Source organism: Marmota flaviventris, chromosome 2 (assembly GCF_047511675.1).
Source record: "Marmota flaviventris isolate mMarFla1 chromosome 2, mMarFla1.hap1, whole genome shotgun sequence".
Taxonomy (NCBI): Eukaryota; Metazoa; Chordata; class Mammalia; order Rodentia; family Sciuridae; genus Marmota; species Marmota flaviventris.
The window spans coordinates 63,881,836-63,906,145 of NC_092499.1; the positions used below are offsets into that span (position 1 = coordinate 63,881,836).

General features: G+C 38.1%; 2 protein-coding genes across 4 annotated transcripts in view; one reads left to right on the plus strand and one right to left on the minus strand.

Moving 5' to 3' along the window:
* The window catches only part of Slc39a9 (solute carrier family 39 member 9), a 52,370-nt gene extending 49,883 nt beyond the window's left edge, over positions 1-2,487 (minus strand). For all 3 annotated transcript variants that reach the window (XM_071607927.1, XM_071607928.1, XM_027929588.3), the window contains exon 1: positions 1,448-2,487. In XM_071607927.1, the coding sequence (XP_071464028.1) occupies positions 1,448-1,543 (96 nt within the window). In that variant the 5' untranslated portion in view covers positions 1,544-2,487. The remainder of the gene's footprint in view (positions 1-1,447) is intronic.
* On the plus strand, positions 2,458-18,368 carry Erh (ERH mRNA splicing and mitosis factor). The gene is made up of 4 exons (XM_027929790.2): positions 2,458-2,673; positions 5,221-5,308; positions 10,559-10,679; positions 17,843-18,368. Exons 1-4 carry the CDS (start codon positions 2,473-2,475, stop codon positions 17,943-17,945), a joined length of 513 nt encoding a protein of 170 aa, XP_027785591.2. The 5' UTR covers positions 2,458-2,472; the 3' UTR covers positions 17,946-18,368.
* Positions 18,369-24,310: the final 5,942 nt, after the last annotated feature.

Genomic DNA, 24,310 nt, shown 5'->3' on the forward strand with positions numbered 1-24,310 from the left:
GAACCTGCCATAAAGATATAAACAAAGAACATATAAACCTCATTCCAATATACTTCATCAATTTGTCCAAGTTTCATAACCTGTCTGTTGGTTTCCTCATCAGTTCCTCGGTGAGTTTAAGTGAAGCAAAGTAACAGGAATAATGAAGGGTAGTGTTATCATTAGATACTGAGTAATACAGATTAAAAAAGGAAACAGAAAAGGTGCAGTAACAATTCAAGGCTCTTTTCCCTCTGGCTATGGGCTTTACTTTTCTCAAGCTTTAAATCCTTCGTCCTTCCTTTTTTTCCACCCACAGAAAATTTTCTTCACCAGCAATGCCTCTTCTTCTTTAGTTTCTTCAGGGCCTACCTCATACTTCATCTACACCTTCCCTTTCCTTTAAAAGCATAAACAAGATTGTCATTGAGGCAAGAGCCTATTTCACTGCTTATCTCCAGGACAAATTCATTAAATCCCATTCCCTCTGAAGTTTTTCTTCCTCAATCTTTGAACACTGTGCACTTTTTGAATTCTCTATAACAACCTTAAAGAACCTATCTGCATTTCATTGAACACTTTCATCTATCCTTCCCCATTAATATTTAAGAAACGATAACCTAACAAATTAACCAAAATAGCAAAACATTAACAAAGGTTCATTTCTAAGCAGTCTTGAAAACAAACTCAGAACATTCACTTTAATGTTCTTCTTCTTTGAAAGGAAATGTGAGTTAAGAATAATATAATTTAAGCCAGGCACAGTGTAATCCCAGTGACTGGGAGGTTGAAGCAGGAGGATCAAAAGTTCAAAGCCAGTCTCAGCAACTTAACAAGGCCTAGGCAACTCAGTAACAGCCTGTCTCAAAATAAAAAAGGCTGGGGATGTAGCTCAGTGGTAAAGCACCTCTGTGTTCAATCCTCAGTACCCAAAAAAAAAAAAGCCAAAAACGTAATTTAGTTTTATTCTCATATTTACTGTAGTACAGCATCTGAAAATAAAAGAATGACTTAGCTTGAGTTTCCTAAAAAGAGAAATTATCAAAAAAGTATGCATGATTTTCCCAAAAAGAGAAATTATCACATTGATTTAAACTTATGGACAAATATTTTCCATTTGTTTTCTTGATAAGAATCTGGCACCTTAATTCATGAAACCTCTAGGAATCAACAGAAATGCGATAGCTCCTCTCTCCAGGAAATTGCACAGAGCCCCCAATATTTTAGGCTATTTCAAGGGATTCAGAATACTCCAGGTCCACAGTGGAATATCTACTCACCCCAGGATAAGAACTCTAATGCTGAATATGAGGTTTGTTCCTACCATTGAATGCTCTGTATCTTTCACAATGAGTCTTCCTCAACAAGACCTTTAGCTCTGAGATTAACTAGGGAAGCAGCTTCCCTCTGCAGCTATCACTGCTTCCTAGCATCCTGATAAACTGGCAGAAAATTGAGACTTTCTTACCTCTGAGAAATTAACAGCCAAGGGAATGATTCCAGCCACGTAACATCCCACCAACATAGCCAAAGACAGCAGACTAATGGAGATGAAATCATCCATTCTGCCCTCTTTTATTCATCCACCAATATCAGACTTCAAAATTCCAGAGGCTTCAAAGGTGCTTAACGTGTGGTGGTTCCAAGAGAACAAAGTGGGCTTTCCAGTTCTTTCGGCCTCCCCACTAGTAGATGTGTTCACGAGGCACCTCTTTCTCTTGAACTTTCTTATAAACAGCCCCCTTTTGTTGACGCTAGCACCGGAGAAAACTTTGAGCAATCTTAGGTCTCAGTCCCTGGATTCTCGTGGGTTAAGCGATATGGGAAATTTGTGCGAAAGAGCGATTTCTTCAACCGTCGGAATGGAGGTGGCACAAGGGCCCACTCCCGCTACAGACAACGTCCTAAGTAGCAGCAGGAAGAGGACGAAAACCCAAGCGAACCTGTGCGTTCCCTCCGCGCCCCTGTTTCCCTAGGGTGGCCCCGCTGGTGATCCGCCCCCCACCAGCACTGGGACCAGCCCACCAGTCCCAGCAAGCTCCCTTCCAATTCTAGAGTGGGGAAAGGAGTCTTGCAAGTTTTAAACGCTGGGTCCTCGGGATTCAGCAGCAAAGCTGATACAAAGCTGTCTCTGCCCTATACCCAATGCTGCCCATGGTACTCCGCTCCGCCGGGCCTTGACCCGGAGTCACAGATACTACAGCGGCCATGGCCGCCAAGTGGCACCTCTTCATTACACCCTCTTCCGGATTGTCTCACCGCCCCCTCCTTAGGGGCCACTTCCGGGTTACAACCGATCTATAGCCCGGTATACTTATATTGCCGCCATTTTTAAGTAGGGCTAATAAAAGATCTCTGTTGTTACTGTCTAAACTGGTGATCACTTTACCCGTATGTTTAAAGCATAGAGTAAGGGAGACAGCATAATGAAAGAAAAACTTCTTTTCAAAGCTCCGAAACCTTCACTTACATAGTTCATCGCCCTTATAAAAGATGGCTGTAGCCGAGTCAGTATCTCCTCTAGCTGCCGGAAATGAGTACACCTCTATGGTCCAAAAGGCTTTTTTGCGTCGCGCTTCCGACGACTTCCTGCGGCTTCTCTCGCGGGGATTGGCTGTTGGCGGCGTTGTGGCTGAGCTCGTGTGCGGCGGCAGTATCGACCCCGGCTGCAGCAAAGAAGAGTTTGGCGCGATGGTGAGAAAGGCCTCAGCGGCTACCCGAATCCCCCAGCCTTCGGGGCAACCTCTGCCCCGTACATCTTCCCGGCCTTCCCACCCGCAACCATCTTTTCGCCAGCGGCCCCTGCAGTTCGCGGGTCGACCCTTCTTCCTCTTCCCGCCGTGGAGACGCCGGGCCTGGCTTTAGGCCCCGGACCCGGGTCCGCCCTGCCGTTGCGCGCCCGCCTGTTTTTTGGATCAAAGCGTGCCGTGGGCCTAAGAACGCGCTCTCTCCCGAGTGCTAGTTGGTGGAGGAAGGCGTGGTGATGGTGCTTTTTGCCTCCAAATAGTCAAGCTTACTTGTAGGAACAATGGCCTAGGGGATGTTTCCGAAACTGACAGATTTGTCAGTTTACTGTACCCCGCATGTGGGCCAGGCGGAGTCATATTTGCTTTGTAGTGTGCTTCTTCAACCATTCCCTATTGTTTTCCTGCACTTGGCCTTTTTTAAAAAAAAAAGAATTTTGTGTTTTCTAAGATCTGTGGGTGCATCATTTAGCGTTTCAATCAACCTCAATCCCCATTCTTACCCTTGTACTCTTCTGAAAAGATAGGCTCAGCTCGGAGTCCAGGCCTTTTAGAATCTGATTAGGGTGATAGCGAAGTGGTTGGATATTTTCGTTTGCTTTGCTTTTAAATCAAAAGGGAGATGGCAACAGGGATTACAGGGGCGCACGGTTTTTCTACATTTACTCTTTCTTTTTCTGGTTGTTGCAGTTATTGTTAACAAGCTAACTTTTCTAGGTTGTACTTTCTGAGTTGCTTCAGTGTTTGACCCAATGTAGTCTTCTAAGGAGGACTGAGAATTGAAGGCCAGGTTTTAGTTCCCATTTTGCCATAACTAGCCATGTGACCTTGCCTAAGTCATCTACCTGAGTTTCCTTCTTTCTCTACTTGTAAATCACTATTTGGTATTGTATTAAAATATTTAAATTCTGAGAAAGTGACAGCAACAAATATCAATCCATTTTCAATAGACAATTGTCAGTGATAGCTTCAGTTTGTTTCTCTTTTTTGTTTTAAGTTCGGGGAAAGCGTTTGAAACTAATTAGCAAACTATGTATTGTAATAATTCTGCAATAACAGAATGACTCTATTTCGGGTTCATATGTGTGGGACTTTGCTTTTCAAAGCCAGGTTAACTATTCATCAGAATGAATCACTGTTGTTTGGCAATCAGAATAAGGTTTTTACTAAGGGAATTTTTCATGACTTTTAAAATATAGTCATATTTCATTCTAGTAGTTTTTAATCCTTTTTGGGGGGGATATAAACTTTGCCCCCTGGTTGATTTTTAAGACTAGATAGGAAAAGCAATGTACAATATAACTATTTCCGTATGTTATTCTTTGAAATAAATTAGCCTTTAATTTGTATTAGAACTAGAACAAAGTGAATATATTAGCAACTTTATAGCTAGTGTATAACGCAAGCCCTGTTGCAGAGTGCAATAGTATGGCAAATGATACAGAAATTGCCCCCCACCCCCACTCACACACACTAGGCAAGTGAACCCAGAGCTTTATGTTAGTATTTAATTAATCATCCCTGCATGATTAAAAAAAGGGGGGGGTGGCAAGGGGATAATTTCAATAAAGTAGTGATTCTCAACTGAGCAAGATTCTCCCAAACTCCAGGGACATTTGGTAATATCTAGATACATTTTTGGTTTTCACAACTTTGGGAGGAAAATGAGGAATCTAGTGGGTATGGGCCAGGGATGATGCAAAACATCCTACAATGCCCAGAGAATCATCTCTCCCAAAATGTAATAGAGAATGAGAAACCCTGAAATTGACCCACCAACAGAAACATGCTCCCCAGTAAGCATGAGAGGGAAGCCATAAATCTGTCTACTGTTCTTCAGGCATATTCTTATTTCTTACTGTTTTAAATCAGTCTAGCAATTTCATGAATCCAGTGTTTAAAAATAATTGATTTTGCTATAAGATAGCTCCTGAAGGGTAGTCATCTACCAGGTGAATAGTTTAATGGATTTTTTTAGGGCAATACTAATTTTTTACAGCCAGTTTTATCTTATGCCTTGATGTTAGACTGTAACCCCTATATAAAATATGATTCTACCATTGTACTAAAGTTGGAAAAAGAACATTGGTGATACAGTGCTTGCAATGATTTTTCTCTTTATCCAAGTTTTTAATTAGGAACTTAATAGGGCTGGAGATAAAAAGTGATCAGTGAGACAGAAAACCTTTGTAGGTTTATAATTTAGTGGAAAGAAAAGGCAGTACAAAGGAACTTTTGCTGAGTACCTGCAGCCAATAAGTGAACTCCACCTTTAAGAAAGAGTCATTAGGACCCGGGAGACCTTAGAGGAGAGAGGTGAATACAGCTGTTAATATCACGCTTGGGCCAAGGCCTAAATATTGTACGATGAACAGCCTGATCGATTACATTTTAATAACTGACATGTATTGTGGCATAAATGGGAATTTTATGTCATAATGTGGATTTCTCAAATATAAGTCTGAAACTTACATTGAAATTCCTTTTTCCCCTGTAGTCTCATACCATTCTGCTGGTACAGCCAACCAAGAGGCCAGAAGGCAGAACTTATGCTGACTATGAATCTGTGAATGAATGCATGGAAGGTAAGTAATCTAATCAAGGAGTAGAAATCTTTGAGGTTTTTTTTTCTGCCCTGATATGCTTTAATGCTCACAATTGTAATCACAGTGGCTCAGGAGGCTGAGGCAGGAGGATCATGAGTTCAAAGCCAGCCTCAGCAAAAGCAAGGCACCGATTAACTCGTGAGACCCCGTCTCTAAATAAAATACAAAACAGGGCTGGTTTTGCCTTTTCTAGAATGTCGTATTTTGGCATTCTTCATTGTCCTTGAATGATTGGTTCCAGGACCTCCTCACAGATACCAAAATCTGCAGATGTTCAAGTCCTTTATATAAAATGGTGTGGTATTTGCATATAACCTACATAAACCCTCCTGCATACTTTATCTAAGTCATTTACAATACTTAATATAGTATAAATGCAATGTAAACAGTTGTTCTACTTTTTTGTTTAGAGAATAATGACATGAAAATTGTATGTTCAGTACGAATGCAGTTTCTTTCTTCATATGTATTTAATTCATAGTTGAATGAATGGATGCCAAATCTATGTACATGAAGTGCTGACTGTACTTAATGGTTTAAATCATTATCACATGTAGCCTTCTTGTGCTGGCTTCTTTCATTTAACAATATACATTTAAGATTCTTCCATGTCTTGTCATGACTGGATAGCGCTTTTTTTTTTTATTAGAAATGGTGCTATGTTTTCCATTTTAAAAAGTTAAAAAATGAGGATCCGAGTGTGTAGTTCAATGATATCAGTGATAAAGCACTGAACTAGCATGCATGAGACCCTAGGCTCTATCCCCAGTGCTGCTTTCTTTTTCTTTTTCTTTTTTTTTTTTTGATAGGATTGGGGGGGGGGGTTACCAGTGATTGAACTCAGAGGCACTCAACCACTAAGCCATGTCCCCGGCCCTATTTTATATTTTACTTAGAGACAAATTCTCACCAAGTTGCTTAGCACCTTGCTTTTGATCAAGCTGGCTTTGAACTTGGGAATTTCCTGTCGGGATTCTCCTCTTGAACCACTGAAATTACAGGCATGCATCACTGCGCCCTGCTCCCAGAGCTGTTTAAAAAAAAAAAAGATTAAAAATGTTAAAGCGAAATTACTGAATCAGTTCTTACATGGTGATTTTCAAATGATAATTTTCTTCGTCTATTTTCTTTGTTATGTTACTTAATATTTCCCTGTAAAGCAGAACTTTTACTCCCCCCCAAAATTTTTTTTAAAAATGAGGACTATTTTTTAGAGCAGCTTTAGGTAAGACTGGAGAGCTGAGGATATAGCTCAGTTGGTAGAGTGCTTGCCTTGCATGCATAAGGCCCTGGGTTCAATCCCCAGCACCACCAAAAATATTAAAATAAATAAATAAATATAAAGATTGGAAAGTAGAGTCCCAACAGACCTTTCTTTCCCTGTCCCCTCCCAGTTTTCCTTAATAATACATTTTGTATTAATGTGATACATTTCACTTGATGAAGCAATATTGATGTTAATTAAAGTTCACAGTTATACATTAAGATTCACTTTTTGTTTTGAACATTTATAGACTTTAATGTATGTATAAGACATGTGTCTACCATTATTCTATCATACAGAATATTTTCACTATCCTGAAAATACGGTGTCCTACCTATACGTTCCTCCTCCAAACCGCTAGCAGTCACCACCTCTACTTTATTTTCTCTGGTTTGCCATTTCCAAAATGTCATGTTGGAATTACATAGTATGTAGCATTTTCTGATTAGCTTCTTTCACCTGTTTTTTTCATGTGTTTTAGCTCTTTTTTTTTTATTGAATAATATTCCGTTGTATTAACATATCACAGTTTGGTTATCTATTTACCTATTAAAGAACACCTTTGTTGCTTCTTTTGGGGCAATTATTATTAAAGCCACATGAGTTTTTTTATGGATGTACATTTTCAACTCATTTGGGTAAAAACCTAGTACCGTGATTATTGGATCATATGGTTAAGACTATGTTTGACTTAGTAAGAAACTGCCAAACTGTCTTTAGAAGTGGCTATACCATTTCATGTCCCCACCAGAAATGAATGAGCACTCCTTTCACTCTCTGCATCCTTGCCAGTGTTTGGTGGTATCATTACTTCAGGTTTAAGCAAATCTAATAAATGTGTGAAGGTGATCAGTGAGTGATATACGATGTTGGACCTTTTTTTATACACTTATTTTGCCATCTGTTTCTTTGGTGAGCTCTTTGTTCAGATCATCAGTTCACTTTTTTATTGAGCATATTGCTGAGTTTTAGAAGTTCTTGATGTATTTTGGATACAAGTCCTTTATCACATAATGTGATTTTTTTGTCATATTTGTTTCTTGAATAATGTCCTTTGCAACATGAATATTAATTTTCATGAAGTCTGGTTTATGTGATTTTTCTTTCATTGCTTATGATTTGTCATCTAAGAAACCATTGGTTTAATCAAATATTCATGTTTTTTTCCAAGACTTTTTTTTTTTGTGTGTGTGTGTGTGTGTGTCCTTGGGTTGAACCCAGGAGCCCCCCAAAAACCACTGAGAGACATCCCCAGCCCATTTAAAAAAAAAAAAAAGTTTTATTTTTGAGACAAAGTCTTGCTTAGTTGCTTAGGGCCTTGCCATCTTGCTGAAGCTGGCTTTGAACTTGGAATCCTGCCTTACACTCCCAAGCTGCTGGTGTGTGCCATGAAGCCCAGATTTCTAAGACTTTCTATCATTTTACCAATTACTTTTAGGTCTCTGGTCCATTTTGAATGATTATTTATTTATGGTGTGAGGAATGGACCCAACTTCATTTTTTTGCATGAGACTATTCAATTGTCTTAGCACCATTTGTTGAAGATCATTAATTCTTTGTTAAGTTTTCCAGGCACTGTTTTGTTTTTTTTTTAAGTTGTAGATGGACACAATATCTTTATTTTTTATTTATTTTTATGTGGTGCTGAGGATTGAACCCAGGGGCTTGCATGTGTGAGGCAAGCGCTCTACCACCAAGCTACAACCCCAGCCCTCTAGACACTGTTAATGAAAAGCAGTTGGCTATAAATGTGAAGGTTTGTTTCTGGATTCCTTTCTGTTACACTGATGTATGTGCTTGTCCTTATGCTAGTATTACTCTCTCAATTACAATAGCTTTGTAAGTTTTAAATCAGAACTTTGTTCTTTTTTGAAATAGTTTGGTTATCCTGGATCTCTTGAATATCCATGTCAAATTTAGGATCAACTTGTCCATTTATTATTTCATTATTTCAAATTATTTCCAGCTCAGTGTAGGTATTGCATTGAACACATAGATCATTTGGAGGGAGTATTACCATTTCTCTTTTTTTTTGCAGTACTGAGGATTGAACCCCCTGGGGCTCACGTATGCTAAGTGAGCACTCTTACCACTGAATTTTTTTTTTTTTTTTTTTTTTTTTAATTTTATTGTGAGCCAGAGTCTCACTAAGTTTCCCAAGCTAGCCTCAAACTTGAAATCTTCCTGTCTCCACCTCCCCAGTAGCTGGAATTACAGGTGTGTCCACTGTACATCATATTAAATCTTCAATCCGTGAACTTGGATTCCTTTTCATATATTTAGTCTTTACTTTCAGTGACATTTTGTAGTTTTCAGTGTACAAGTCTTGTGCTTCTTTTTTGTTAAATTTGCTCCCAAGAACTTTATTCTTTTTTATACCATTGTAAATGGAGTGGGGTTTTTTTTATTTCATTTTCTGTTGGTTTATTGTTGGGTCTAGAAATTCAGTTGATTTTCATATGTTGATCTTACATCCTGCAAGTTTGCTCTACTCATTCATTAGTTCTGTTACATTTTTGGTGGTTTCCTTAGGAGAAAGTTGTACTTCTTCCCTTGCAGGTATAAATGCCTGTTTTCTTTCTTGCCCAATCACCCTTGCTAGAATAGGTAGTACAGTGTTGAATGCAAGTGGCAAGAGTAGATATTTCAGTCTTCTTCCTAATCTAAGCAGAAAAGCATCCAGTCTTTCACCATTAAGCATAATGGTAACTATGAATCAATGTCTTTTTAAAGTGAACAATGGGTTTATTTTATTGGTTTTATATCCTTTCCAGATAATGTGCTCTGTGGACAATTGTTAGTGATGTGACTTTGCTTATTTTAGTATCTTTATTATATTTGAGTAGAGAAGTGTATTACATGTGCTAATGCTTTATTATTTCATTATTTCACATAATCCTCACAATCATATGAAGAGGTACTATTGTTATCTCCCTTTGATAGGAAAGGCTTACTGGTAGAGTCATTTGCCCAGGATTTCATAATTACTAAAGGTAGAGCTGGAATTCAGGTCTGTTGGAATCTAGGATTCAGGATCTTAAGTACCATATTAAGATAAGCTTTGGGGGCTTGGGATGTGGCTCAAGTGGTAGCGTGCTCGCCTAGCATGCGTGAGGCACTGGGTTTGATCCTCAGCACCATATAAAATAAAATAAAGACATTGTGTTCACTAAAAAATAAACATTAAAAAATTAAAAAAAAAAAAGATAAGCTTCAAGCTGGGTGTGGTGGCACATGCCTGTGTCCTAGTGACTCTGGAGGCTAAGACAGTAGGATCACAAGTTTAAGACCAGACTCAACAACTTAGTGAGATCCTGTCTCAAAAATAAAAGGGGCTGGGGATGTATGGCTCAGTGGCTTAGTGGTTGAGTACCCTGGACTTTAATCCTTAGTACAAAAAAAAAAAAAACTTAAGATAGACCTATTGCCAATTTTTATTGATATTTTTGTTGTTATTGTTGTTGCATCAAAATCCAAAGGCAAACTATTCATTTGTCACTATTATTCCAAAGCGTGGTGTTTTTCTTTACATACTTTGTAGTTTTTGGAAGATTTATTGAAAAAATCTGACTTAACGAACCACAGTATTATCCTTGTGTGTGTGTGTGTATGCTGGGGATCAAACCCACGTATGCTAGGCAAGTGCTCTACCAGTGAGCTATATCCTCAGCCCTAGGTTACAATTTTTTTGAACCATCAGATGACAAACCTTTAAAGCACATTTAGCTCCAATGGTTTGAAGTAATCATTTTATTATTAAGGCACAAAATGGCTACCAACATTCTAGTGAATTTGTTTTTTTTTTTTTTTTTTTTTTTGAAAAGTTGCTAGTGGCAGTAATTAAAATGATCAAGCTACAGTTCTTTTCCCAGCCCAATTTTACTAAAATAAATATGATATCAACATAAAGAACTACTCATATACAGGCTTATGCAGTTGTAAGTTCTTTTTCCCTCCTCTTTCAGGAGTTTGTAAAATGTATGAAGAACATCTGAAGAGAATGAATCCCAACAGCCCCTCTATCACATATGATATAAGTCAGTTGTTTGATTTCATCGATGATCTGGCAGACCTCAGCTGTCTTGTGTGAGTACTAGCCACCTTATCTTTAACTTGCATTTTTCTATTGTGTATCTGAGGTGATTTATGATATTGGGAGTTCATTGTGTCTGATATTTGTATTTGCATTTTGCATACTTTATGCTAGTTAATATTTAACTTACATATATAGATCATAAATTAAGTTGACAACATAATGCCAAAGGTGCAGGATATCTTAAACTTTGCTATTGATACAGTTACTATGCAGAGAGGCTTGTAATTAATAAATTTTTCCTCTAAGATTATTCTTTTTAAAAAACTTAAATATATATAGAATTAAAATTTAATTTTAATCCTTCTTTGTGTAAATATTTTATTTACACAATATTTTTATTAGAATGGGGGTTTTTTTAGACCCTTACATTTTTTATTCTCAGAGATTTGTTAGATTTTTAAAAATGTTTTTCTTATAACAATAAATGTTTTGTATTTATAATCTGCTGATTATCACTACTACTAAGAAGCATAAAGTGTTAGAGATTGACTCAATCTTCTCACCATCTGTGAATGAGAAACAATAAATACAGCTCATTTTACAGAGGAAAATGGAAGCACTTTAGGATGACATTCAGTCATCAGGTGCTTGAATACTTACTACATGCCAGGCACCAAGTTAGAATATTAGGGAGCAGTGTTGAAAACATACAGACCTACCCATAGGCACTTCTGGACCATTAATTCAGCCAAGCCTAGAATCTGGCTGTACCATGCTGTCTCCCCTGAGATTCTTGGTGAAGACAAGCATTTCCTTAGGATTTGGAGTTTTGCTTGCTCATAACATTCATATGATCCAGTTCTGGTCTTAGATATGTTAATAAGAAATTTATATCTAAATAAGTTCAGGAAACTATGAGGCCAACAGAACTATAGGTATCATTATAGTCTAACATGTATGTTAAATTAATATGTATGGATCTTATTCTAATAAATATTTGTTGAGTGTTAACCCAGCAAGTACAGTCACCTCTCAGTATCTATGGACATTGGTTCTAAAGATTCTCTACCCTTGCAGATATCAAAAATCTGAGGGTGCTCAAGTTTCTTTGTATAATGGTATGCTATTTGCATATAACCTGTGTACATCTTCCCATGTACTTTAAATCATCTCTAGGTTACTTAAAAGTCTGTACACTGTCAGTACAGATGCCCCCCCCCCCCCAATATTTTCAATAAGCTGTTCAAATCTGAGAATGCAGAACTGTGGATACGGAGGGTTGACTGTGTGTTTAGGGACGAGGAGGGCCTTGTGTAGATAGGTTGCAGTTTTTTGTGTTTTGTGCTAGGGATGGAACCCAGGACCTCACACATGTTAAGCAAGCACTCCACACTGAGCTACATCCCAGCCCTTGGATTTTTACTTGCAGTAGCTAGAAAGTGGTTCACTAAAATGGTGATGTTTGATTATAGACTTGGATGAGAAAATAAGCCATACTGATATCTACAGAGGAAAAAAAAAAATGTACCAGATAGAGGGGAAGGGGACAGCTAGTTGTAAGAGTTCTGAGACAAGAGTGTGCCCTGCCCTGATGTGTTTGAAACTTGTATGAAAGCCTATAAGGGTACAGAGGAGTGTAGAGTAGATTAGAGGTCCCGGGAGCAGTGATATTCTAGGAGCCAGTACAGAAGTGTTTCATGTTATTGATAGTCCAACAAGTGGGATCTGAGAAGTGATCCCTGGAGTGGCACTGAGAATGTCTTTGGTGACTTCCAAAGCAGTTTTGGTAGAGTGACAAAGTTTTTATTTACAGATTTCAGTTATTTTAGAGGTGTGAGAACAGAGGCATTGTAGGCAACTGATACAAAACCAATGTTTTATTCAATGCATCAAAGAAATTGAGATATATCTAATAACTGCAGGAGCAAATAGCCCAGATGGCATTAGAATCTTGGACAGTGCATTAGTAGTAAAGAGGGGAAGGCAGGCGGTATGGGTGGAAGATTGGGGAAATTATTTTCTGATTGCTTCAGCTGTTTCAGGAAAATAGGAAGCAAGAACACTGAAGTCAGGTGGAGGAGAAAGTGTTGTAGGTTTATGGAGAAATAAAAAATCATCTAAGAGGACAAAGGTATTAAGGGTTGCTTGGTTTCTGGGAAAAATTAAGTATCCTCTTGGGTACCTGATAATGCATTTAAAGTAAAATCTGTTATCATCATGGGCTTTCTTCTAGTCACTCCTGGATGGCTACAGGTAAGGAATAGGTCGTGGTCAGTCAACATTTTGCTAGAGATTGGAGAGGTGTGTAAGGAAACAATAAGGGATCAGTGACCATAAAATGAAATTGGAGGTGGGGGCACTGGAGACAGATAGAATCAATTTAATTGTAGGTTCCCTGGAGTCAAAGAAAACAAATGAGATGCTCAAAATTGGGTGATTGATAATGACAGGGTCTGCTGGATCTGGCTGAGGAGGAGTAGAGAGACAAGATGTTTGGAAATTATATTGGAAAAGATGTTGGCATTGAGGGGCGTAGGTGTCAGCAGAATCATCTACTAGACATAAAATCACCAATAACGTGTTTTTACTGTCTAGAATTTAAGAAGCAGCTATGCTTTTGTGCACTATTTTATCTCCAGTGTCTAGAATAGTATCTGACACACTGCACTGAGTGATATTGGTTGTAAAAATGCATGTCACTGGGCTGGGGTTGTTGCTCAGTGGTAGAGCGCTCGCCTAGCATGTGCAAGGCGCTGGATTTAATCTTCAGCACCACATAAAAATAAATAAAAGTATTGTGTCCAACTCTAAAACCTAAAAAAAAAAAATGCACGTCACCCATATAATATGATTTGAAGCATAATTTGTTGAAATGATTTGTAATTTTCCTCCCCCCTCTCCTTTTTTTAATGTTACAGAGTTATATTCTCTAAACAAAGGTGAAAGAGGGGCTGGGGTTGTGGCTCAGTGGAAGAGCACTTGCCTAGCATGCGTGAGACTCCGGGTTCGATCCTCAGCATCACATAAAAATAAAATAAAGATATAATGTCCACCTGTGACTAAAAAAAATACATATTTTTAAAAAGTGAAAGAATCTGACATTTTATGCTAAATTTTGGAGGATCTTATATTAGAAATCTTAATTATTTATCTGATCAACTTGGAGATTTATTTGTCCCAAGTGTATTGGCGTTGAGAAGTTTTTACATTTGGAATTTAAAACTGACTAGATGTTTCATTTGGAACTTAAGGCTTTAATAGAGTTCATATACAAACGAATGGTTATCTTCATGATTTTTTAAAACATCACTTGGTCAGACATTAGTTATCTCTCATTCCCCGTAAATGGGAAGTAACTTAAAGCTAAGGAAAGATTGTTTTACTCACCTTGGGAGGGGCTGTGGTTAAGAACTAACAGGAGTTTCTGAATTAAAGATAGCTGAGTTGGAATTTTCTCACCATTTTTCAACTCTTTGGGGCTGGTTAACTCAGTATTGCTAAACCTCAGTTTGTAAAATTTGTTTATTGATACTGGGAATTGAACCCCCAGGGGCATTTAACTACTGACCCACATCCCCAGCCCCCCCCCCCTCTTTTTTTTTTTTTTTTTTTTTGAGACAGGGTCTCACTGAGTTACTGAGGGCCTTGCTAAATTGATGAGGCTGGCCTTAAACTCAGGATCTTCCTGTTTCAGACTCTCTACTTGCTGGGATTATTGGCACAAGCCACCGTGCCAGCTCATTTGTAAAATTTATATAAATGTACTTCACAAGACAACTTATGAGGCCCCAGTGCTTGCTTAACACAGCCACATCAGATATACAGCAAGAACCCCATGTTAACTGGATTGATGAAGCCAGATTTTCTTACAAGTAAGTTCTGTAAAATTTGCCACAAATTTATGAATTTGTGGATTTCAATCTCCATAATGATAAATTGTGCTGTTAAAAATGTTTCGGGTTTTTGGCAACACAAAAAGCACACAAAGTAAAACACTGATTATAAGAGACATTCTGCAAGTATGTTACTTCATGATAGGATATAACTTTGTGCTTTTAAATGTATCTAGCTTGCTAAGATAGTATTACCTAGATAATTCTTTCCAGCTCATGTAATTCAGGTATGAGAGTGATAAATGGTAATCTGTAGTTTTTAATTGTCTCTTTGAAAAGCTATAAATTGTAGATTAAATTGTGTTTCTGTTTCTAATGTTGAAAATTGAATTTAGGATTTAGAACTATTTTTCCCACATGACTTAGGTTTTGTCTCATTTGTTATTTGAATATTCTAGAGAAAGTATTTCCAAAGAGGTCACATACTGTTGTGACACTTCTTATGAGCATACTTTACCACTAAGCTACATTCCCAGCCCTTTATTTTAAGAGAGAGTCTCTCGTAAGTTGCCCAGGCTGTCCTCGAACTTTCAGTCCTCCTACCTTAACCTAACCCACGACTTTTTAAAATCCTTTTCCCCAAACCTCTTATTTAAAGCAGTATAAGGCTCAGGGTTCAGCCCAGTGGTAGAACACTTGCCTAGCATGCCAGAACCAGGTTGAATCATCAATATCACAAGGAAAAAAAAAAACGTATTAAACTAAAAAACAGTATAGCAAAAAAATGGAATGTATAACTTGACGAAACCTAGGGCAAACTGTATTAATAAAAATTTAGACAGAGAATTTGTCGAACTTGTTTCAGTTTTTTCACCTATGTTTTAAGATGTTTGTGATATTTTCTTCCACAACTGTTGCAATAATGAGAAGGTACTCCTAATCAGGAAGGCAACCTGATATCAGCAGAGACAGTGCTGATTTATTTCTTGGTTCAGGCCCTCAGATTGTTATGATAAATGCCTACATGCATTTACCGAAACAGTGGGCTGAAAGATTGATTTGTACCAATAGCTAAGAATTTTATTAATATATTTAACATTTGATTGTCACATTTTCAAATGCTAGTTAAAAGCTATCAACTTAGAGCCTTCCATAAAGAAGGCATTATTATTATTTCATGAGCTGGAAAATAGCTTGCAGGAATGATTTTGTGGGATGAAATGGTCTCTCTCTCTCCCATCCAGGTATGAAAGTTCTGAGAAATTCTGTTTTTAATTCTTCTTCAATGTTAATAAAAATACTATAGTCTCTTCTGCCACACCCTAAAGTAGATTAGATTAGCACCTATTTAGTTAGGGACACCTAATTTAGTTAGGAAGCCTGAACAGATGACAGTAAAAGAATTATCTTTTTTTTTAATTTTTATGTAGTGCTGAGGTTCGAACCCAGTTCCTCACACATGTGAGGCAAGTGCTTTATTTTCTTTTTTTTTTTCCAATTTTTTTTTTAGTTGTAGTTGGACACAATATCTTTATTTTATTTTCATGTGGTGCTGAGGATTGAACCCAGGGCCTTGCACATGCTGGCGAGCACTCTACCACTGAGCCACAACCCCAGCCTAGAATTATCTTATTTTTTAGAGTGTTTCTCATTGTAACAAGGATGCTTAGTAGAATATTTAGTTAATAATTTTTACAAATTGGAAAACTTTTGCATTTTTTTTTAATAAACCAGTTTTGGCCTTACCAGAGGAAAAACAAATTCCTACTTTGGAATTTGTTTCCCTTACCAAAAATTGGTATGCAGGTTTCTAGCTTGGTGGGTAGTTAACAGTGAGGACTGTGATGTTAGGAGCGTATAAGCTCTTACTTGTCCAGCATCACTTAGCTATTAAGTTGCTTCACTTCTTTGAGCCTATGATCACTTACTTATAAAAAAGTAATCATAATTGTATAGGGTTACAAAAAGGAATACACATTTAAAACAGTAGCTAGTATTTGGTAAAGTCTTAAGTACTTACTGGTATAATTTTTTTGCTGAGAAATTTTTAAAAATGAAGACTTTTTAAATGGCTAAAATGAGATATAACTGATAAATCAGATACTTTGTTTTTCTAAGGAATCTTCTTGGGCAAACTAAGTGAACCCCTGAAGGTAAACCAGGGCTCTGATCTTTCTGGGATGCTGTGTGGCATTCCCACCAGGTGGTGCACACAGCTTTGAAACACTTCACTGTATTTGTGTACTCTCTGGTGGCTAATTGCTTTTTTATACTGTAACTGTAGATGGGGGACTCCAAAAAGAATGTATTACTTAACAGTAGATTTCAGTTGTAGGTCAGCTGGAAAGTTTCTTTTTCCAAGTTTTAGCATGATAAACTTAAGTGATTGGCTATAAAGTGTACTGTGGGCTCTGAAAACCAATGGAAGTTTTATTGCTAGTGCTACTCTTTTACACCTTCACCCTTCTCTTCTGCTAAGAGAGGTTTTGGAGATTGCTATGTGTTCTGATAATTCTCCTCTACAGGCCTCTTACAGTATTTATTTACTTGTAGCACTGGGGATAGAGCCCAGAGAAACTTGACCTGAACTACATCCCCAGCCCTTTTATGTTTTTTGAGACCGGGTCTTGCTAAGTTTAAGTTACCCTGGCCGGCTTTGAACTTGGGATTCCCTTGCTTCCCAGGTAGCTGGAATTATAGGTGTGCACCAGCATACCCAGACCTAGCCAAAATATAGGTTATAAGATTACTTCTCTTACTACTTTTGCAGGAGAGGACTATAGATGTAGCTCAGTGGTAGAGTGCTTGTCTGATATACATACGAGGCCCTGTTCAATCCCTAGCACTATTTAAAAAATAAAATCATATATGAAAAATCAGCAGGAACTCTTTTCCAGTATGTTTAAGATTCCTTAGTGAATTCAGAAGTAAATTTACCAAATATAAAGTTTATACTAGTGTTTGGTTTTGTTTTTTAATCACAAAAGGAACTGTAAAAATAGAAACTGTGTGGGAGAAAGAACACATGGTCAGCTGGAAAATTTATCTTTTTCCAAGTCTTGTCACGGTAACCTTAAGTGATTGGCTATTAAGTGTACTATGGGCTCTGAAAACCTTCTGCTGAGAAGTAGGTATGTGATATATTGAGCATTTAACTTAAGAGCTCTGGGCCTTGGTTTCTTTTCCCACGATAAGATTATACTAGGTGATCTGAAGTTCATATTGGTTAAAAATTAACAGCTGTATAAGCAGCTTTTTCATTGAGATCATGTATAGGAGTGTGCACATCGGTGCCATCATGGGACAGTTATAATTTGAAGTTTAAACACTTGACAGTAATTGACCACTGTAACTTTGCTTATGACCTTTCTGTTCCTCAGTTACCGAGCTGATACCCAGACATACCAGCCTTATAACAAAGACTGGATCAAAGAGAAGATCTACGTGCTCCTTCGTCGGCAGGCTCAACAGGCCGGGAAATAATTGAGCTGGAAGCATTAGGGGGCTGGGGGTGGGCTTGGAACACAGGTGTGTACAGCGTGCTGTAGTGAAAGTTTTTTATTATAGTAATCCTGTTTCCATTTTGTTACACTCTGGCCAAGATTGAATGTATTAGATGAAATGTGAGGGTCTTTGAGGATCTTTTCAATCTGAAACCCCAGTTGCCCCCTTTTTTTTCCTTCCTTTTTTTTTTTTTTTTTTTTACTTAAACATTTTTATGATTTAGGTTGCAGTTGCTCTTTGTCAGTTTATGTTGGTTCCAGTCCTTCGAACTATTCATATCTGCTTTATAACATTCACTGTACTAACCCTTCAAGATCGGGTGGGGGGTGGTTGACACAGTTTAGTTATGTCCTCAAGATAAAGTCTTAGTGAAAAATAAATAAATGTTCTTTAGTTATGGTTTCTCGCTGAGTGATTTTTTGTTGTTTATTTTTTTTACTTCAGAACACTGGATTATCTTGTAAAACATTATCAATTTTAAAACCAGTAGGCCACAATACAAAAGAATTTGAGGCAAGTTTACGTGCTGAACACATTTTGCTGTGGTTTATGTGAAATAAGCTATTACCTACCTCATTTGTCCAGCAAATCTCATTTGTAGCTCCAAAGCTTATGTCTACATTGCTGCAAACATCATACAGATGCTTCTGGACTTAATGAGTTTATCAGGACATAATCCCATTGTAAGTTGAAAATATCCTAAGTCCAAATGTCTTCGATATTCCTAAACAGAGGAATGCAGTATAGTATTTTCCCCTTGTGGTCATGTGGCCAACTAGGAGCTAGGTGTCAGTGCCATTACCCAGCATCACTCTACTGAATGCATATAACTTTCACACTGCCTTAAGTTCAGGACCATCTGTAAAAGATTTGGAAAAAAACAGCTTGCCTGCTGCAGCAGCCAGATAAGCTCCTTGGCTTTGACCAAGTGCTCTTTCTGAGAGGTCCTTGGGCCCTTGTCAGAGCCTTCAGCAGTTGAATATTCATTTATCCACTTCTGTATGGAAGCCATATGGGCGAGGGAAGGCCCACAGAAAAGTACAAAATGATCTTCCTTTTAACGTAGAGTCGTGTTGTGAATTGAACTCACCATATTATACTTCCAGTCATCAAATACATGGATGCTCCCTTATTCTTTTATCACTTTACCAGGTGGCTAGTGTCTTAACACACAATCTTCAGATTGGTAGATTTTGGGGAGAATTAGAGTATCTGACAAAGGTATAGCAGTGGGTTAAAATTTCACTGTGAATCGGTCAGATTTTAAAGCTGAAGTCTCAGAGAGAGAAAAAAAAGATAAATAGAAAAGTAAGTAGTGCTGGGAATTTGGCTCAGTAGAGAGTCTTGCCTGGGATGCATGAAGCCCAGAGTTTGATTCCCAGCACTGCAAAAAGAAAAGTCAGATGGTACTGTTTTTCACTTGGCCTGCCCTGCTAATAGAGTTTATTTCTCTAACAGATATGATCTTGGCTTCATATCAAGAACAAATCTGGAGAGGATGGGATTTTGAATCATTAAAAGCATAAGGGGGACTGGGGTTCTGGCTCATAGGTCGAGTGCTCGCCAAGCATGCGTGGGGCACTGGGTTCGATCCTCAGCACCACATAAAAATAGAAAAAAGGTACTGTGTCCATCTACAACTAAAAAATATGAATTTTTTTAAAAGTGTAAGGTAAAGAATAGGACCGGAATAAGCAAACATTTAACTATGTCTGGTATTACACAGAAGTAAAACAAAAGTATCCTTTTTGCTAAGGTGGAATCTGAAAAGGGTAGCTACAACCACTGTCCCTATGTTGTTTAGTATATTGGTATATTTGGTATATTGATTGATCGGCTTTGCCCCAACCATAAGTAATAAAGTTTTAATTTCTGCATATTAAGTGATGTATTACTACCCAAAGTGGAACCTAGTAGACAAATTACTAAAATCCTGATTCTCTAGCCTACCATACTTTGTTTCATATACCTGAAGATTTCCAAAATTTTTCTTGTTAATGGCTGCATCTGTTCTTCATTGCCTAATCTAAGAATTTGCCAGAGTATAAAAGGAAGATTTCAACTGTCTCACCTCAGTTCTCTGGCTTAAAATATTTCCAGCACCTCACTAAATACCCAAACAAGTTCTATGCCTTGGTGATGCTGTGCTGTTTTACTTTCAATGGGGATAAACACATAGTTTGGACTGTCCTAAAAACAGAACAGGCTACATTGGTAGGAATGGGGTGGGGCAGTTCTTTAAGTATTACATCAGCTTTTATCAGACTGTTATTACTTCAAGGTTGAGATGAAAATCAGGATCAATATATGACCTATTTGATAAATATTACTTGTCAGGTCCAGTATCACATGCCTGTAATCCTAACAACCTGGGAGGCTGAAGCAAATTCAAGCCAGCCTTGGCAATTTAGTGAGACAGTATCTCAAAAAAAAAGGGTTGGGGATGTAGCTCAGTGAAGAGCCCTCTGGGTTCATTCCCCAGTACTGTTAAGAAAAAGAAAAAAAAAAAAATTACTCTGTAGGGATACTTTTAGATGGAGAAATGTTAATTTATATGTTAGCCTAATAATATGAGTATCAATACTTAGGCATAACATTTTGCTACTTAGAAAAGATTTCACATTAATCATCACAATAACCCCTTGAGGTAGAAAAGAATTTCTCTATTAATGAGGAAAAAATAGGTTCAGAGCAATACCACAGAAATTTTGTCAAATGGAAAAGACAAGGGTTTAATCCCAAAGATCTTGAATAGCTGTAAGCTACCTAATGAATCTTAATGCCTGTCAAAGAGACCTTTTTAGACTCAAATATTTGGATTCACAAGGTCGGAGGAGATTACCTTTGGCACAAGAGTATTTAAAAGCAAACAACTTGCCAACCCAGCAGCAGCGTTTCTCCTCCATGGGAGAAGTCCCTATGGCACTTCATACAGCAACCCAGGAATTATTCTAAACACAGACAGCTCAGGTGCAAGAGAAAAGACTTAGACTAAGTGCAAGAGCCAGTGTCTTATATAACTCCATAGAGTAAGTCCCTGCAGGAGTCATCCCCCAGTAACAAAAGTCTGCATTCAGAGAATCATGAGGCCATGTCTTCCAGCAGGTAGTTGTAGTTTCTCCCAGTTTAGGTGTGATGTACCAATAGAGATGTATTTTTACTAGGACCAAGTTTGCTAGTTTATTGTGCCATTGTGTTTCCAAGAACAGAGAGCTAGGAAACCCACAATTTGTCCATAGAGCACAAAGAGTTTTATTAATCTTTTATCTATAGATACTTAAGGAGTGTAAGATGGCACATCTAGCTGGCTTCATGAAAAAAATGACAGTTTGTCTATGATAAGACCTCACTGTGTTGCCCAGGCTAGTCTTGAGCTCCTGGACTGAAGTGATCCTCCGGCCTCAGCCTCCTGAATAGCTTGGACTACAGTTTTGTGCCACTGTGGCCCAGCTGGGAAGTGGCATTTGACCTAGGTTTGGAAGGATAGCTGGACTTTGAAAGCAGGAAAATAGAATTGAAGTAATAATGAAATATCAAAGCACTGGAAATGTTTGAAAAATAGCAAGTAAACCCTGATGGTGGGAGGAAAGAGAAAATTTAAGACAGGTGGGATAGAAGCCAGGAAAGTTACAGCTGCAGTGCCTTCCTCAGCAAGCTGAGGGCTTAAATTTAATTCTATGGGCTGCAGGTAACCTTAAAAGATTTTTCAAGCATAACCTGTCAAATCATTGCATTAGAAGGATTAAGCACTACTCTTTAGACTGGATTGGAAAGCCAAAGAATATAATGCCCCAGAAGCCAAGTCAAGAGAGTTTTTCAGTGAGACAGGTTAAGGTGAGAAATCATAAAGGGGGGTGGGGTGGGGGCTGGGATTGTGGCTCAGCGGTAGAGTGCTCGCCTAGCACGGGCGCTACCCGGGTTTGATCCTCAACAACACATAAAAATAAAGGCATTATGTTGTGTCCATCTACACCAAAAAAAAATAAATGTTAAAAAAAAAACAACACTCTTAAAAAAAAAAGAAAGGAATCATAAAAGGGCTTTTGTTTTGGATTTTAGGAGGTCTTTTCAATAGTGTGATACAAAGGCAAATAGCAAATTTATAGGTAAAGAGTAAGGGAAGCCAGGTGTGGTAGCACACGCCTGTAATCCCAGCAGCTCGGGAGGCTGAGACAGGAGGATCACAAGTTCAAAGCCAGCCTCAGCAATTTAGGCCCTAAGTAACTCAGAGACCCTGTCTCTAAATAAAATACAGAAAAAGGGCTGGGGATGTGGCTCAGTGGTTAAGGGCCCTGGATTTAATCCAAGTACCAAAAAGAAAAAAGAGAGTAAGGGAAATGGTGAAGTATAGTCAGGGAAAGCAAATCTTTTTTGAGAACTTGGAATACTAATAATAAATTGTAAGAATGGATTTTCTTTTTTTTTTTTAAATTTTTTGTAGCTGTAGATGGATACAATAGCTTTATTTTATTTACTTATCTTTATGTGGTACTAAGGATTGAATCCAGGGCCTCACATGTGCTAGGCAAGCACTCTACCACCGAGCTACAACCCCAGCCCATGGATTTTCTTTTTAATAGAAGCAACTTCTGTATGAAAGTAGAGAAAGGGTCTAAGCTTAAAAAAACATATACTGGCTCAGAGGTAGAGCCTAGTATGGGCAGGGAGGGCACTGGGTTCAATCCCCAGTGCCATAAAAAAATTAATTAAGTATAATTAGACATTGATAATAGAAGATTACAATACCATTTGAAGAAAATACACCACATTCTGATATACTGATAGAAAGGTTAAGTTAACCTCAGAAGAAAAAGTGAGATGGAAATTGAAAGGGTTTGTGTCAATGGTATTAATCAATTTGAATGAGAAAAATAGGTTACTATTTGGAGACAGGAATAGATACAGTAGGTCCTGCAAGATAGTGAAGAAAGTTTGAAGTAGATGTAGGGGAGTATAAGGAGGATAACATGTTTTGGGTGGAACTATCATATTTTGAGACTTTCACCAGAAACATTCAATCAGTAAAAAGGAAGGAAGGAGTTAGATATTGAATGCTTTTTGTTCAATAAATTTAAAAAATAATTTCTCATGTCAGCCTATGCAGTCCCACACGGAGACACTTTACCCAAATATCTTCTCATTCTAACGCTGTCTCATTAGTTGTTCTTATTTAACAACTGAATAAACAGATTTAAGAGCAATTATCCAAAGTCATGAAATGAAATCCAGATCTTTCTGGCTCCAAAGATCACGATGTTTCCACAACACTAATGGATCTCAAATACTGGTCCTCCAACTGGTTGAGATGTCTACAACATAGTCACTGTAGAACTTTCTACCAGGTTCTCAGCTTCTTCCTCCAGATTGAGTCAGCACATATTTCCTATAAAGGGCCAATAGTAAATATTTTAAATCTGTTTGTCTCAGTCTTTCACTCTTTTTTAAACAATCCTTTAAAAATGCAAAAACCATTCTAGCTTGCCAGCCATACAGAAATAAACTAGAGACTCTCCCCCGCCTCTGGCGATAGCCGGCATGCTCCCTTGATGTGTACACTTGCTTTACTACAAAGGCATCTGCTTGCCCCCCATTTTCCTTTGAATGCGTATCTACTTTATAAATAAACTTCTGTCTATGCCTTTCTCTCGTGTGTGCCGAAATTCTTTTCTGTCACATAATGCCAAGAACCCCTCTGGTCCTGAGTCAAGTTTCCACTTCTGTCTGGGAATTCCTCAGACCCTTCTTCAGTAACATCTCTTTGTGGCTCCTACAGGGATTTTCAGAGGCTTCGATTATAACAAGTCCATGTTAAGAGGATGGCAGCACAGAATTCCATCATCCCCACAGCTGAGACTGGTGTCTATTTCCTTGAGATCAGTCAGGATGAAACTTTTTAATCCCTGATTAGGGAGGGTCATTCTCCCTTGCCAGCCTTAAGCAGCCATAGAAGATGGATCTTCACCCCTCACAAACACTTAAGATTAGAACAAAGTCTCAATGGGAGGGAAAATGGCAAAGAGATTTAGGATAAAAGAGAGAGATACTGAGTCTTAAATTCCCACAGCCCATCAAGGTACAGAAAGCATATCAAACTTGTGACTCGCCTTTGGTCCTTGCCCTTGTAAAATGAGGGAAATGTGCAAGCAAAGGGAAAACAGGCTTATGATTGTATAGCTCCACCCTGCTCCACCTCTAGTCCAGCCCCCAGCTCTGGCCTTCTATAAATATTAACACCCCCCATCAATGGGTTGCTGTCTGTCTTTCTCCCTGGAGATAGCCCGCATGCTCCCTTAAATGTGTATTTCTTGCTTTACCCCAAAGGCATTTCCCTATTGAGGGTCCAC

Excerpts from the sequence above, each read along its gene's own strand:
- Erh (XM_027929790.2), top strand. The coding sequence starts at position 2,473 with ATGGCTGTAGCCGAGTCAGTATCTCCTCTAGCTGCCGGAAATGAGTAC. Across the intron at positions 5,309-10,558 it reads TGTGAATGAATGCATGGAAG|GAGTTTGTAAAATGTATGAA; the intron begins GTAAGTAATCTA and ends CTCCTCTTTCAG. Across the intron at positions 10,680-17,842 it reads GCAGACCTCAGCTGTCTTGT|TTACCGAGCTGATACCCAGA; the intron begins GTGAGTACTAGC and ends TCTGTTCCTCAG.